Source organism: Alosa sapidissima, chromosome 10 (assembly GCF_018492685.1).
Source record: "Alosa sapidissima isolate fAloSap1 chromosome 10, fAloSap1.pri, whole genome shotgun sequence".
NCBI lineage: Eukaryota > Metazoa > Chordata > Actinopteri > Clupeiformes > Clupeidae > Alosa > Alosa sapidissima.
The window spans coordinates 34,620,816-34,635,815 of NC_055966.1; the positions used below are offsets into that span (position 1 = coordinate 34,620,816).

Sequence of the window (15,000 nt, forward strand, 5' to 3'; positions counted from 1 at the left end):
ATATTCAGCCACTCTGGATTAAATTCAGTGCAGCGACAGTATTTGAACTTGCTGATGCCCTGATAGAAACGAGGTCCATTTTCCTCATAAATCCCAATGCTTGCTGTCCATTTGCTCAGCTGCTGCTTCTAACGGGCTCTCCCACAGCAGCAAGTTAGTTGCTATCCTCCACCTCAGCGTCTGTGATCGATAGCTAATAAAACTGGTTGGACTGGTCAGTTTCCCCATGTGTGATCGATAGCTAATAAAACTGGTTGGACTGGTCAGTTTCCCCATGTGTGTTTATAGATACATTTCTTCCTCTCGTCCAGGCTGTCTTTATGCCTCTGTGACAAGCTTGTGAGTCTTGAGAATAACTTAATTTTGCAGTTGGGTTGAAGGAGCAAACCTCCAGTGTCAGTTAATAAATTAGCCTAATAGCCAGTAAGTTATCCAATGGCGCGGTAGGCTACAAGCAGCTACGTAATATTGTGCAAACAGCTGAAAACAGCTGCTATTTTTTTTAAGAGCTACATCCAGGCTCCTTGCATGCTCACTAAAAACTGAATTGAAGAGTCTGGTCTCTGCGATTGACAATGTTGTTTGAAGTAGGCTGCTAACTTTGCAGAGTTAACTTGAATACATCAAATTTAAACAAATCAGAGTGAGAGTGAAGTCTGAACACATCTGAGAACATAGTATGAGAATACACATGGTGAATTTTGTCAATATTTAGAATCTAAAGGCATTGTTACCTGGTCATCTGTTCCCCTAAAGTCTCCCCCGGTGGAAGTGCTAAATCTGTTAAAACAAAATTAAAAATAGAAAATAGAATTGTGATATCAAACTTCATCCATTTAAATCCATTGAAATCAATCATTCATAAAAATAAAAAGACCAGGAAATGAAAAAATCTACTTTCTAACTATATAGGACATGAAACTGCAACAAACTGGAACCCTTTGAGGACAGAAAAAACATGCACATGCACCTGCACCTGCACCTGATTCATAACAAGCTGCTTAAGCATTAAGCCCCGAGAGGCTGTAGGTTACACTTATTAGGCATGACACTCTGAGGGTGCTAATTTGAATACTTCTTTTATGAATATTACTGCTGAAATGGTAAAATCACTATTGTATTAAAAAACAAATTATAAGTATAAGTATATATACTCTTTTGATCCCGTGAGGGAAATTTGGTCTCTGCACTTATCCCAATCCGTGAAATGCTCGGGGAGCAGTGAGGGGTTAGGTGCCTTGCTCAAGGGCACTTCAGCCGTGCCTACTGGTCAGGGTTCGAACCGGCAACCCTCCGGTTACAAGTCCGAAGCGCTAACCAGTAGGCCACGGCTGCTCCAAATTATGTAGTATTTATATTTAATAAAAGAAAATAAATAAACCAAAAGAAAGAGTGATGACTCACCAGGGTCACCAGTGATGTTTGTTATGTTTGACAATGCGTCACCCACAAAGCTGTCTGTCATGTCCCCAAACACGATCACCATGAGAGGAAGGATAGCTCCATTCACCATCGCCATTATAGTGGCCGAAATCATCAACAGCACGTCCACTCCGTTGGCGAAACGGAACTAACACACACACACACACACACACACACACACACACACACATACACACACACACACACAGAGACACACACACATACACACACACACACACACATACACACACACACACACACAGACACACACACACACACACACACACACACACACACACACATACACACACACACACACACACACATACACACACACACACACACACACACACACACACAGAGACACACACACACACACACACACACATACACACACACACATACACACACACACACACAGAGACACACACACACACACACACACACACACACACATACACACAGAGACACACACACACACACACACACACATACACACACACACATACACACACACAGAGACACACACACACACACACACACACACACACATACACACACACACACACACACATACACACACACACACACAGAGACACACACACACACACACACACACACATACACACACACACACACACATACACACACACACACACAGAGACACACACACACACACACACACACACACACACACACACACAGAGACACACACACACACACACACACACACACACACACAATGGGAGAGTGACAGGACACACACACACACACACACACAATGGGAGAGTGACAGGACACACACACACACACACAATGGGAGAGTGGCAGGACAGACATTGGGAATAATACAAATACAAAAGTTATAGATAATAAAATTATAAAAAAATAAAACAAGTGATAATGAAATAATAACCACAAAAAAACAGTTATATCAGCAGGCACAATGTTGTATTACATTTGAGGTAACACTATGAATAATAATAATAATAATAATAATAATAATAATAATAATAATAATAATAAGCTACTAGAGATGAAAGCTGAGATTGCCAGAATCATAATGTATTTTATTTTGTGTGTGTGTGTGTGTGGGGGGGGGGGGGGGGGGTAGTTGATGTGTTTTCTGACTTACTATCTCGAAGGAGCCAACCATCTCCATCTTCTCTGGCTTCTCTTCTTTTTTCTCACTGTGACAAAACAGTGAATAGTGAATCAGTCCTATAGTAAATTAGCACTATAGTGAAGGGCTTATCATTAGTAGCTATCTCAAACGTAAAAACGTCACCGTCTGTATTTATGTTTATGGTAGCCTACTTAGCAGATGCTTTTGTACAAAGCAACTTAGCCTACAATTACAATAATAAACATTAACATTAAATGCTATCTTATCTAAAATACCAATCCGCCCGTAATCAAACAAAAATAAAAGACAAAAAATACAATATCAAAAGAATACAATTATGTGGGGATGACCTATGGATGGAAAAAATGGAAATGACAATACCTTCCTATGTCTCCATTTTGGTCCCCTTTTACGTTCCCCTTGAGTTTGTATTCTTCGGAATCTTTCCCCATGGTGTTGTTCGAATGTTGCCCCGTCAATTCTAATGCTCTCACAATGTCTGTCTCTGTGGTCAAATGCAAGAAGATTGTTCAGTCCCACAGAAAACGAATGGTTCGTCTCCACAGCTCAGTGGTAGAATACACTCACGTCTAGTCTATTTATCCTTGACTATTTAGATTTCTTCTCACCTCACCACAGCAGGCGTAGGGAAAATTAATGTTTTGCTTACGTGCTAACAATGCCGCGCTCTGCCGATCAGGATGTCAGTACTGTAACAGTAGACTTGCTTGTCAGTAACGGGGGACCTGTGACAGACAATCTCCTCTTCCTGAACCTAAGGAGTAGTAACAATAGAGAAGGCTTTTCTTGTTGAATACCTGGACGGGTCACCCAAACCACGGTGTTGTTACAGAAATGTATAAAAGATACAAATCGAAAGCACTCAGTAGGTCTATAACTTGAACGACCTTCCTTTTGCGACCACCAGTCTTTGCTCTATGGCGCAACTCACGCGCACTGGCCCCGTGCTGTCTGAGGGAGCGCTGGAGGACCTGCTCTGTTTATAAGCAGCTAGATTTATTATGCTGCGTGCTTGTTACATCATTTACAGCCCCCTGTATTGCACTCTCTTCGTCATCTATCCTCTCTTTGATATCATTATAAACAGAGCCGACAAGACTCAACCTAGGCCTACTAATTTAATAACATGTATAGATGATCTAATGTCATTGTAAAAATATATAGTTATAGATCTGCCACATAATAGGCAAAAAAGAGCATGTGTGTTTCTTCTCTCTCTCTCTCTCTCTCTCTCTCTCTCTCTCTCTGTGTGTGTGTGTGTGTGTGTGTGTGTGTATTTGTTTATTTGTAGCCTAGGAAAACCATTAGGTGAGTAATGACAATACTGTAACATGCACCTGAAATCTAAATGGGGTCAGCTGAAATATTGGGTATCTTAATTGACCAGTACATTTAAAAAAATATGAAACCCCCATGATATCCAAGTTAGTTAAGTGAGTAATATCCTTCATTACAATAGCTATAAAATAAATTTAGACATCCCGCATGAGATCATCATGGGTAATAATGCTTGATCATGAGAGCATCATGGGTAATAAAATGCTTGATCATGAGAGCATCATGGGTAATAATGCTTGATCAATGTTCCAAACAAAGTAGCAAAGCAACCAGGTGAGTTAGTGAAATAAACAAATTAGCTTGTTAGGACATTTGGGGAAATTGTTGGGGAAATATACCACTTTCAAATGGATGTTAGAGCAGAGATGAGATGCGCTCTCTCTCACAGCATGTTGTGAATGATTGGGGTCACCAACATTTTGTGACATCAAATTAGGGTCACCTGCCAATAAAGGTAGGGAACACCTGGGCTATGTTGTTGGGTACATACTGTATGACTACATGACTATATCCCAGACACGAGAAAGGGTTTGATGGCAGAAGTGTAAAGATAATTAGCATTGGCATTTTTATGGGTTTTTAAATAAACAGCTATGAGTTTAAAACTTGATCTTAAAATAATTGAAGAAAAGAACATGAAACCCATATAATTGACAAAGGTTCCTAAATTGAGGTATACCAGAAATGGCCCATGGTTACCACATGGAGCACTGGCCTTAAAGGGTTAGCTCAGCAACAGGTTCACCAATGGCAGGATATGACTATTGCATAAAGGCAATAAAAGGTATGAGAGCATGTTTGGCAAAGGTGACTCAGCATTGGATCACAGTTCACAGTGTGGCCCCTGAATGGGTCATTGGAAATGACAGAAATTGACATAATGTTTCCCCGACTTTAAGAAGAGACTAATGGTGTGTGTTGGGAGTCAGTTGAGTTGGGAGCCTATGGCTTTAGCTTGAGATTGTGTAAGGATCCCCGTATTGATATGTGGCGTAGACTTTTACTGATGCTATTCTCACCGTTTAATTTGTTTTCTTTCGCAGTATACATATGAATAAACATGGAAAACAACACCGTAAATAAACATGGAAAACAACACCGTAAATAAACATGGAAAACAACACCGTAAATAAACATGGAAAACAACACCGTAAGAGCTTATGGCCTCATGGTCCTTAAACTATGAAACTTTTCTTTTAGATGAGCTGTCACTTTTCTTTACGCTATCAAACTCATGATAACCCGTTTCAAAATTAAAGCACCACCCCCCCTTACTACGATATATTTGAGCTGGAGTTGGGAGCCTGTATTTTTAGCCTGAGGTTGTGTCATAGAGTACAATCTAACATTCCAGCAGTTTGTCCTTCTTTTTGTCCTTCTTTCTTCATTTCAATCTATCTATTCAACTCTGTTGTCTTCAGTCGGTGTCAGATCAAAAAACATCATCAGCAATGAAATGATGTCATACAGTTTATTACCAGAGGCGGACAGAGTACACAGCTTCATTACTTGAGTAAAAGTACAGATACCCTTTGCTAAATTTTACTCAAGTACAAGTAAAAGTACAACAGTCAGATGTCTACTTAAGTAAAAGTACTGAAGTACTTGTTTTTAAAAGTACTTGAGTATCAAGAGTACAAGAGTAGCCTACTTTTTTTAAATATTGCATTACTACTGCCACAGTGCTCACATTTATGTACAGAAACGTCCTACATGGAAATATGAAAAATGTTAATGTTAATACCTTGGAGAATGTAAAAGGAATTGAAAGTAAAATCAAGTCATTTTCATCGTTTTACCATGTTGCCATGATGGGCAGTAGGTCTATTTCTAATACATGCATTTAAAATACGTATTTAAAATACAAAATACTATGTTGTAATTAAAACACTTGAAGCGAAAACGATCATTAACTTGTTCAGAAAATTGAAATAGTCTGGCGAGGTGGGGCCATAGGTTGGCACTTTCCCGGGATGGACCTGCTGCGTCTTCATCCATTGTTTCATCTATGGTTTCGTCTCTTATCTAAATCTAACCATGGAGTTGACTTTGGCGGAAAGCTGAAGGTGATTGCTGATAGGCTGTCTCTATCAGTGGCGCCTGCACAATCCAATCACGTTTCAGAGGGAAACAAATTTTACTTTTTTTAGAAGAAGAAGTAATGGGTACTCACGGTTATGGATAGAAATGTAGTGGAGTAAAGAGTACAATATTTTCCTCTCAAATGTACTTGAGTAAAGTCATGAGTACTCCCCAAAAATGATCCCTCAAAATTGTACTCAAGTATGTACTCAAGTATATGTACTCAGTTACTGTCCGGCTCTGTTTATTACTCTGTTGAGAACATTTTCACAGCGGATATCTGGATAACTTTTGATTGATATGTCTTTCTACCGGAAAGCTCATCAATACTCTGTAAAAAGATTTTTTAGGCAACGTGATGCATTTGGTTTTTTGAGTTTTCCGTACTTAAATTCACTGTGGTTTAGTTTACAAAGATTGTTGAGTTCTGTCAACTCAAGTTTTTGGCGAGTTACATAGAAATTTTGAGTTGTACCAACTTAGGTTTTTGAGTTTAACGTTTACGCATACATTTGAGTTCTACCCACAGGTTTTTCAGTTCTGAGTTCTACCAACTAAAGCTTTAGTACCTCCTCACCACTCCCCATCATTCCACACACAAAAAATGATGTGAATACAGAACTTTTATTCACCCAAGTCATACCATTGTATCAATAGATATAAAACCACAATGTCATCAACTTCTTAATTGCACAGAGCAAAGTGCCCTGTGAACTGAGCTTCTTGAGAACTGCTCTTCCATTGTGTGTGTGTGTGTGTGTGTGTGTGTGTGTGGCTTCACAGCAAAAGCTTCTCTTTCAAGGACCGTGTGCGCTGTGAGCATCTTGAACCAAGCTTGAAAAAGATGGTCTGAATGGCCTCGAAGGTGTACCTCATCTGCTCTGGATACTTTATGTCCATTGCATACAAAAGGCCAAACAGGCAGGCGAAGGCAGCTGTGAGGTCAGGGAGGCTAGTATAGTATTACTGCCCCTTCCAAGATGACAACGATGTCAGTCACTCTTGATGATGCAGGCAGCGGCATCATCATCATCTTCATAGATGGTAAATATTGCAATGGGCAATCCTTCAACACACACACATTGCAATGCAGCAAGTATAAGTATATATACTCTTTTGATCCTGTGAGGGAAATTTGGTCTCTGCATTTATCCCAATCCGTGAAGTAGTGAAACACACTCAGCACACAGTGAACACAGTGAGGTGAAGCACACACTAATCCCAGCGCAGTGAGCTGCCTGCAACAACAGCGGCGCTCGGGGAGCAGTGAGGGGTTAGATGCCTTGCTCAAGGGCACTTCAGTCGTGCCTACTGGTTGGGGTATGAACCGGCAACCCTCCGGTTTCAAGTCCGAAGCGCTAACCAGTAGGCCACAGCTGCCCAAGATGCCCAAGCAAGATAACTCAAATCAAGAATCTGTCTATAAACATCAAATATCAATGTTTGATTTATTTTTTAGATGATTTAGTCATTTTTGTATTTGCATATTAGTTTGGGGAACATTACCCACCTCTTCATCAAGTTTATTCAGCAACATCTCCATATCTGGATTAAAAGCTGCCTTCCTGGCTCGGTACAGTTTTAACAGATGGGACACATACTTGTCGAGGGATGCATTCCAAGTTGCCCAGAGGTCTCTGCTGGTGATTCAATAAAATTCTTCAGATATCTGGACACAAGCAACAAAACAGTCTTGAATTATAATATCCATGTCAGGGCTTAATGTTGACTATAGCCATAATGTTGGCAGACTAAAGCTGCCAATACATTCACAAGATTTTATCAATTTTTTTTAAAGATTAGTGTTTTCATGTAAGCCTCCCACTCATCATTTGAATGAAAAGACTACATTAAAAAAGCTTAAGCATATAGTACACAGGAATGAGCGTCAGTACACAAATACACAAGGAAAACCTTACCTCCTCATGAGAAAACAGTGCAGGAAAACTTTACCTCATCATGAGAAAACAGTGCAGGAAAACCTTACCTCCTCATGAGAAAACATCAGACCATCGTTCTTGGACTTCTGACACCATAGGCTGCACTTCTATGATTTTAACAGCAAATTAGATGTGGGTAATGGTCAACAAAATGTATCAGTAAGCAATTGACGGTGGTCCTGCAGTTTGGAAGATTGAAATATTGAATTTGGTGTGGATGCGCGTGATCTCCAGAGGCGTGACCGTAATGCACCAGATGTTTTAAACACAAATACAAAATCTGTGCAAGGCTAATGTGTACCGAGACTGTGATGAAGCCTACAATGCTTCAGAAGAACGACCTAGGAGGAGCTTGAAAACTTGCACTGCATGCACTCCCTTCCTGAAACAAAATCACACACATGGCCATTTCTTTTTTTACAATGCATGAATGATATGGAGAGGCTAGGTTATTGAGGGGTTTGTAAGCGAGGAGAAGTCGATCCTGTGTTTGACCGAGAGCCGGTGGAGGTTGTAGACGAATGGGGTGAAGTTGAGGGCACTGTCAGCCCAAAAAAATGTTGAACACATGCCCTTACTTACATTAGCATTGTCTACAGTTGAACAGCCATCATATTTGGGCCAGAGGTAGAGGTTCCACCACACACCTCTCAAAATCTATAGAATCCCGGTTGAGCGAGAGAGGGAGAGAGAGAAAGAGAGAGAGAGAGAGAGAGAGAGAGGGAGAGAGAGAAAGAGAGAGAGAGAGAGAGAGAGAGAGAAAGAGAGAGAGAGAGAGAACAGCTATAAATACCTGGGAGTTCACATCTGAGGCCCTACACAGAGTGACCAGGTGTGCCGAACGCATCACCACTGCATCACCAGGACTACAGAGCATCTACACCAGACGATGCAGATCCAGGGCAAATGGAATTACCAAAGACATTTAGCACATTTAGTTATAAAACTCTATCAATGGTTACCCTTTAAGCATCTCCATTCCTTCACATCTAAAACTGAGAGATTGAGAAGGGGCTTTTTTTCCACAGGCAAAATGGGCCATGAACACTTAAAGCTGCAGTTGGCAAGTCTGACAGATTGAGGGGAAAAATTTTGAATGTTTACAACTCTCATGCCCCTCCCCCACTACCATCGAGCACCCTCTCATCGAGTTTGTGCTCACACAGCCCAGCTCTGATTGGACCAGAAGAACCAGGAGCTGTGGATTTTTGCAAAACAAATGACAGGCTCTAAATGGAGGTAGAAGTGCGGGTTTTTTTCTAAAACCGGCTGATTTATGTTGGAGCATAGTGTCGGTGTCAGTAAATATGATCAAACAAATCTTGCCCACTGCAGCTTTAATGCACAACAAATCACTTGTTTGCACATTTAGAATGCATGGGGGTAATGTGTGATATTTCTATTTATTTTCTTTCCCTTTGTCACAGAGCGATCAGGGGACTGCAAGTACAGGACACGTGAGATTTAATATCCACAGAGGGTAAGAACTGGATATGCACCTGTGGCTGATGGGCCAAAAGAGAGGCCTTCACCTTGTGTGAAATGTCATTTAAATGGAGCCTCTACAACTTAGGTTCTCATACGTGAGTGCTGAGTTCGTAAGTGTATGGGAACAACTTAGCGTCTTATCACAGTTTTAGTACAGCTAGAAATTAACAGGGCTACTATGCTGGTCTCTGGAAAACCTTTTGCTAAGTTTAGTCACAATTCAAAGTTCATTGTGGTCAATATAGTCACAAGGGTTGGTGGGGGGAGGAAGGAAGAGGTTGAGTGTGAGAAACAGTCTGCTATAGAAAGAAAGAAAGAAAGAAAGAAAGAAAGAGACTGAAAGACAATAAAAGATGCTATAATATTTGTGTGTTTCGGGATATTTATCCTGACCTGAATGTAATGTCTTTCAGCAGGAGTCTGACCTCACTGTTCATCCATGGCTTCTGATTAGGGAAGGTCGTAATCCGTTTGAGGGTGGGGACACTGTTGATATTGGAGTTGATACAGTCCAGAACAGACATGGGTGGCCTGAGTTGCGAACACTCAACTTTTCAAAACACTGCTGAAATGCCAGATAAGTCAGATAATTGATGCAGCTCATGAGATAGAGATGCTCAAGCCTATAGCTCATCCAGGGCTAACCTGAAAAGGGGCATCAAAAAGGCCAAGCACAACCACAAGCTATAGATTGAGGATCACTTCAAGAATAACACTGACCCCCTGACGTATGTGGCAAGGCATCCAGGCCATCACAGATTACAAACGACTAACTCGACTGGGCGTTACAGTTCTCTTCGCACTCAAACCAGCAGGTTCAGAGGAAGCTTTTTTCCTGCGGATGTCACCCCACTGAACTCTAGCTCTGCATCCTGGTGACAACCAACCAACTAAGCCCTCAACTCTCTTATAAGTTAACTGCTATTACACTGCTCATATTTATATTTAAATTATACTACTCTATTCTAAACCAACTTCTGTAAACCAACTGTATACTACTGTCTTTAGTGCACTATATTTATTGTCCTGTCTATGCACCACCTGTCTATACTTTGTATATCACATTGCACTTTTCTGTTTTTTTGCACTTCTGGTTAGACCCAACATGCATTTCGTTGTCTTTGTACTTGTACTCTGCACAATGACAATAAAAATCTAATCTAATCTAATCTAATCTAATCTAATCTAATCTAGTATACATTATTTGCCAGTTCTCAATTAGTCTTTGTCAACACACTCAAACAGGCAACACAGTAATTCTAAAAACCTGTGTCTAAGGATTTTCTCTATTCCATTATTGTCTTATTAGTAGGACAAATTAGTAAATATAGCCGCAAGCGGCAATGGCAGGCCCGAGCACCTGTGGGCCGCAACTCGTGACATTTCAGAATCCAACAAAGCCCCGACGTGGTGCATTTGTAAAATGTACATATTTGATGTGTGTGCTATTTGTTTTTGCATGTTATTTTCTGGCACATTTACTTGCTTGGCCAGGTGGGGGCACAATGCAAGGCAGGCCCATTGTGTGTCATCATAATCATAATATAAATTAACCTGAGAAATTTCAGATTATTCATTTTAAGCAAAGAACATTTCTAATACACTTTTTGGCCAGATGGTGGCGCTATATTAGGAATTTGAATTACACATGTGAATATCATCACAATAATGATATCCAATATTTTGCAAAGTTTCAGATCAACCAATATAGGCATTACCAATTTCTGGCACATTTTCCTGCTTGGCCAGGTGGTGGCGCTATGACAGGCAGGCCCATAGGGTCTCTGGATATCATCATAATTATAATATCTATTAACCTGAGAAGTTTCAGACCATTCATTCAAAGCATAGAACATTTCTGGCACATTTCATGTTTGGCCAGATGGTGGCGCTATGCTAGCCATCTGAATGACATATGTGCACATCATCACAATAATGATTTCCAATATTGTATAGGTTTCAAATAAATCAGTTAAGGCATTGCCCATTCTGACACATTTCCTGTTTGGCCAGGTGGTGGCGCTATGCCAGGCAGGCCAATAGGGTTTCTGATTATTCTCATAATCATAATATCTATGAACCTGAGAAGTTTCAGACTGTTCATTCAATGCACTTTGACTTTATGACACATTTCCTGTTTATGTGCAAGATATTATAATCATAACATATTACAACATATCAAAAATCCCTTCACAATTTAACATCAGTGTCATCTTGCCATCATATTTGTCAAATTTCACATGAATCTGACAAACCGTCTAGGAGGAGTACATTCAAATCTATCATGTGGCATCAGTGTTCTTCATCAGTGTCATTCTTTTTGTTGCCAGTGGGTGGCGCTATGCGAAATATGGATTATGGGCTTGTGAATATTGTCATTACCATGGTATTCAATAACCTGTGAAATTTAAAACATTTCAAGCCATGCATGGTGAATTAAGACACATTTATTGTTTATGTGGAAGGGTATTAAACTTCATAGTTTCGCCATTACGTCAAATTACAACATATCAAAAAAAGCTTCACAATTTAGAATCAGAAGCATATTGGCATCATGTATACCAATGTATACACACCTGATGTGTGTGCCAAATTTCAAGACTTTTCACCCATCTTAACCACCTCAAAAAAGGAAAACGCTCTGAGACAAAGTTAGTATAATAATAATAATCCTTACAAAAACAATAGGGCCTTGCGGCCTTCGGTGCTCGGGCTCTAATAATCATGTCTTGGCATTGATATTTTTCTAGATTATGGCAAACAAATATCCACTGGAATAGTTTCTAACCTGCGTTACTACGAGTGACCTCTAGATGTCACTCTTTATTCAATAAATAAATTATAAGTATGGGTGAAGTCCGTGCGCTACGCATTTCTCCATTACCTCGTCTTTGGATAGTCTGATATCAGACGGGCATGCCATTTAATGTATTTCAACGCATTACTCAAACATTAACACTCTCATTTTGTATAAACATTGGTCAATAACACAAAATACAGGCTGTCAACAACTTTGCGTCACCCCAAAGTATTATATTTGGAGGGTTATGCCCAGAATATGTGCTGGTAAATTATAGTATTCGCAAACGTGGGTAGGCTATAGCTCACCATACTAAGATTAAATTAGCTCAATGTGAATACATGAATGGATTTTGGATATTGAACCGATCACTGAATGGATGGCGTATCCTACACTGGGAGCCAATAAACATATTTTGATGCGAATATCGTGGCCATTGAAGTGATGTAAGAACGCCACAAATGCAAAACCAGAAGAGGGGCAGAATATGAGAGAGAGAGAGAGAGAGAGAGAGGTGCGTGAGTGAATGAGAAAGGAAACTCCCTGTTTCCTTTGCCGTCACATTTCTCTAACCACGCGCGTGTGATTCTGGCGCTGGGAACGAGATTACGCGCTTTGTCCTAGTATGTTGTTGCGGTTTTTGAAATACATGATCTCATGATTTTCGACCCCGGTACGCGGCGCCGTAGTTCTCGCCTGTCTCCCGGGTCAGCAGAAGCGCCGGCAGGTTTCACGGTCTCCCAAGACATCGACGCTCAAAGCAGAGGCACGAACGCCTGAGTGGCAGGAGTGACACGACAAGAAGAGAAAGGGAGGATGGCAGCTCTAAGCTTGGGGCTCAGTGGAGTCCGGAAGAGGGCTGCCGCTGGCCGCGCAGTGGAAAGGAAAAATCTGATTACCGTCTGCAGGTAACGATGCGCTTGTGCATATGCATTGGAATAATTCAGACAAGCTTAGGCTGCACTCAATTAGTGCCCATTCACTGCTGACGTGTATGGTTTGTGTCAATCTTTTTAAAGGCATGGTCCGTGTGCCCAGCAATGTTTGATAGGTTATTGTCTCAGAAATGTATTGAAGTCCGTACGTGCTCTGATTGTGAATGGTAACTGTCAGTAGGCCTGTTGCTGTTGACCAGTGCAATCACGTCATAGACTAGTAGAAAGTGGCTAGAGCAGTTACATGTCCTTTAAGTGTCGCCGTCGCACTGCCTATAGGAAGAAGACTGCATCAGTCGTCAGAGAATTGTCACTTCACTTCACGGACAGCATCATGGATTCATATCTAACGATGACTCATACCATTACAAACTAATATAACCTTATCTCTGCGTGCTGCGACCAGTCTCATATGCTGTGTCGAATAGTGTAAGCTACAGAAGCAATGCGGGAGAGCCCATGACCACCTTGCTACACAATCCAACACAGTAGAGAAGAGAAAAGTGTGTTATCAGCATTAAAATGCAATCTTGTGACGCTGGCTTAATTGACAACAGAAAAAAAAAATCTCGGGGTTATGTGTACTCTTGAGGCCAGTTCATCCACCTAGTGATGACCAGTCATATGGGCTCACAACAATGCCTGTTTGTGAAGATAGCCTAAACATTGCTCAGTAAACTAAAGACACTCTGTAGTTCCAATCCTATATGGTGTTTGTTAAACCAAGTAAATCGCTTCCCACAGTCTTCTAATGATCTATTCAGTAGCCTATTTGTACTAAAAAAAACTCCCGTGTTTCTGCACAGTCCTGACTCTCTAGTGCTCAAACCTAGCCAAAACAATACAATCCCAGCCTATCATTCATGAGAGTTTCAGGATCAAGGTAGGGAGGTGTGTGTAATGTGGCTGTCGACCTCAAACAGCACCAACCTTGAAGTGATGCAGAATCACAGACTCTGCCTTTGATAGTAGTCTATTCAATATGTCACCAGCACCATTGTAATGCGGAGGCAAAGCTAAAATATGATCCCGACCAAAAAAACATCTACACCTTTTCTGGTGTACATGTATTCCTTACATTTGTGTACAGACACAATGTAGCATGCACCTCTGGGAATGGATATGGAATAGTGTTGGTGCATAGCCAGATGTAACCCTTGGGCATATGGGCAAGCCTCTATTTCAAATCCTCAGTGCCTCTTTTAAGGATCTTACGAGTTTGGTCAAAGGGATCCTGTGAAGCCTAACTGAGACGCTTTCATAAACCTGATTGTGTAGACAGGGTCACCAGTAAGATATCAGGCTGTTGATGACTACGCATGAAGCATTTATTAACCTCCAAAAAATGCTGACAGACAGACAAACATTTGAATTTCTGCCCAGTGAAGTGCTCAGGTATTCTTGGTCGTTATGGTGAGTGTGGCTCACTGGAGCTTAGCTGGTAATGTAATGGATGTGAGCATCATGGTATCTTTATTTCATGCACACAGAAAGGGTTCTTCTGCTCACCTGCCTTACTGAGGCGTGTTGTGTTGGCCCTTTAGGCTCCGCTTTCAGCTTGCATTCACATTTACATTAACATTTATTCACACTTTTACATTTACATTAACATTTATTCACACATTTACATTAACATTTATTCACATTTTCACATTAACATTTATTCACACTTTCACATTTACATTAACATTTATTCACACTTTAACATTTATTCACACTTTAACATTTATTCACACTTTCACATTAACATTAACATTTATTCACACTTTTATCTAAAGCGACTTACATCAATGAGGAATAACATTAAAGTGGTGAATAGCAGCTTCTTTATTCACTCGGCACTGGTCA

General features: G+C 40.6%; 2 protein-coding genes across 7 annotated transcripts in view; one reads left to right on the top strand and one right to left on the bottom strand.

Moving 5' to 3' along the window:
* abcb4 (ATP-binding cassette, sub-family B (MDR/TAP), member 4) overlaps positions 1–3,517 on the bottom strand; it is a 27,914-nt gene extending 24,397 nt beyond the window's left edge. For 3 of the 4 annotated variants that reach the window (XR_006034403.1, XM_042105662.1, XM_042105660.1), the window contains exons 1-5: positions 3,219–3,517; positions 2,930–3,053; positions 2,558–2,612; positions 1,405–1,570; positions 735–780 (exon numbers count right to left, since the gene is read on the bottom strand). Coding sequence is in view for 3 of the 4 variants with exons in the window: in XM_042105662.1 (XP_041961596.1) it covers positions 735–780; positions 1,405–1,570; positions 2,558–2,612; positions 2,930–3,000 (338 nt within the window). In the remaining variant the exon portion in view is untranslated. Of the gene's footprint in view, positions 1–734; positions 781–1,404; positions 1,571–2,557; positions 2,613–2,929 lie in introns of all 4 variants that reach the window. The other variant, XM_042105661.1, reaches the window with a different exon arrangement.
* A 9,240-nt stretch (positions 3,518–12,757) lies between these two features.
* Positions 12,758–15,000, top strand: part of rundc3b (RUN domain containing 3b) — a 17,813-nt gene continuing 15,570 nt past the window's right edge. For 2 of the 3 annotated variants that reach the window (XM_042105697.1, XM_042105698.1), the window contains exon 1: positions 12,758–13,125. In XM_042105697.1, the coding sequence (XP_041961631.1) occupies positions 13,034–13,125 (92 nt within the window). In that variant the 5' untranslated portion in view covers positions 12,758–13,033. The remainder of the gene's footprint in view (positions 13,126–15,000) is intronic. The other variant, XM_042105700.1, reaches the window with a different exon arrangement.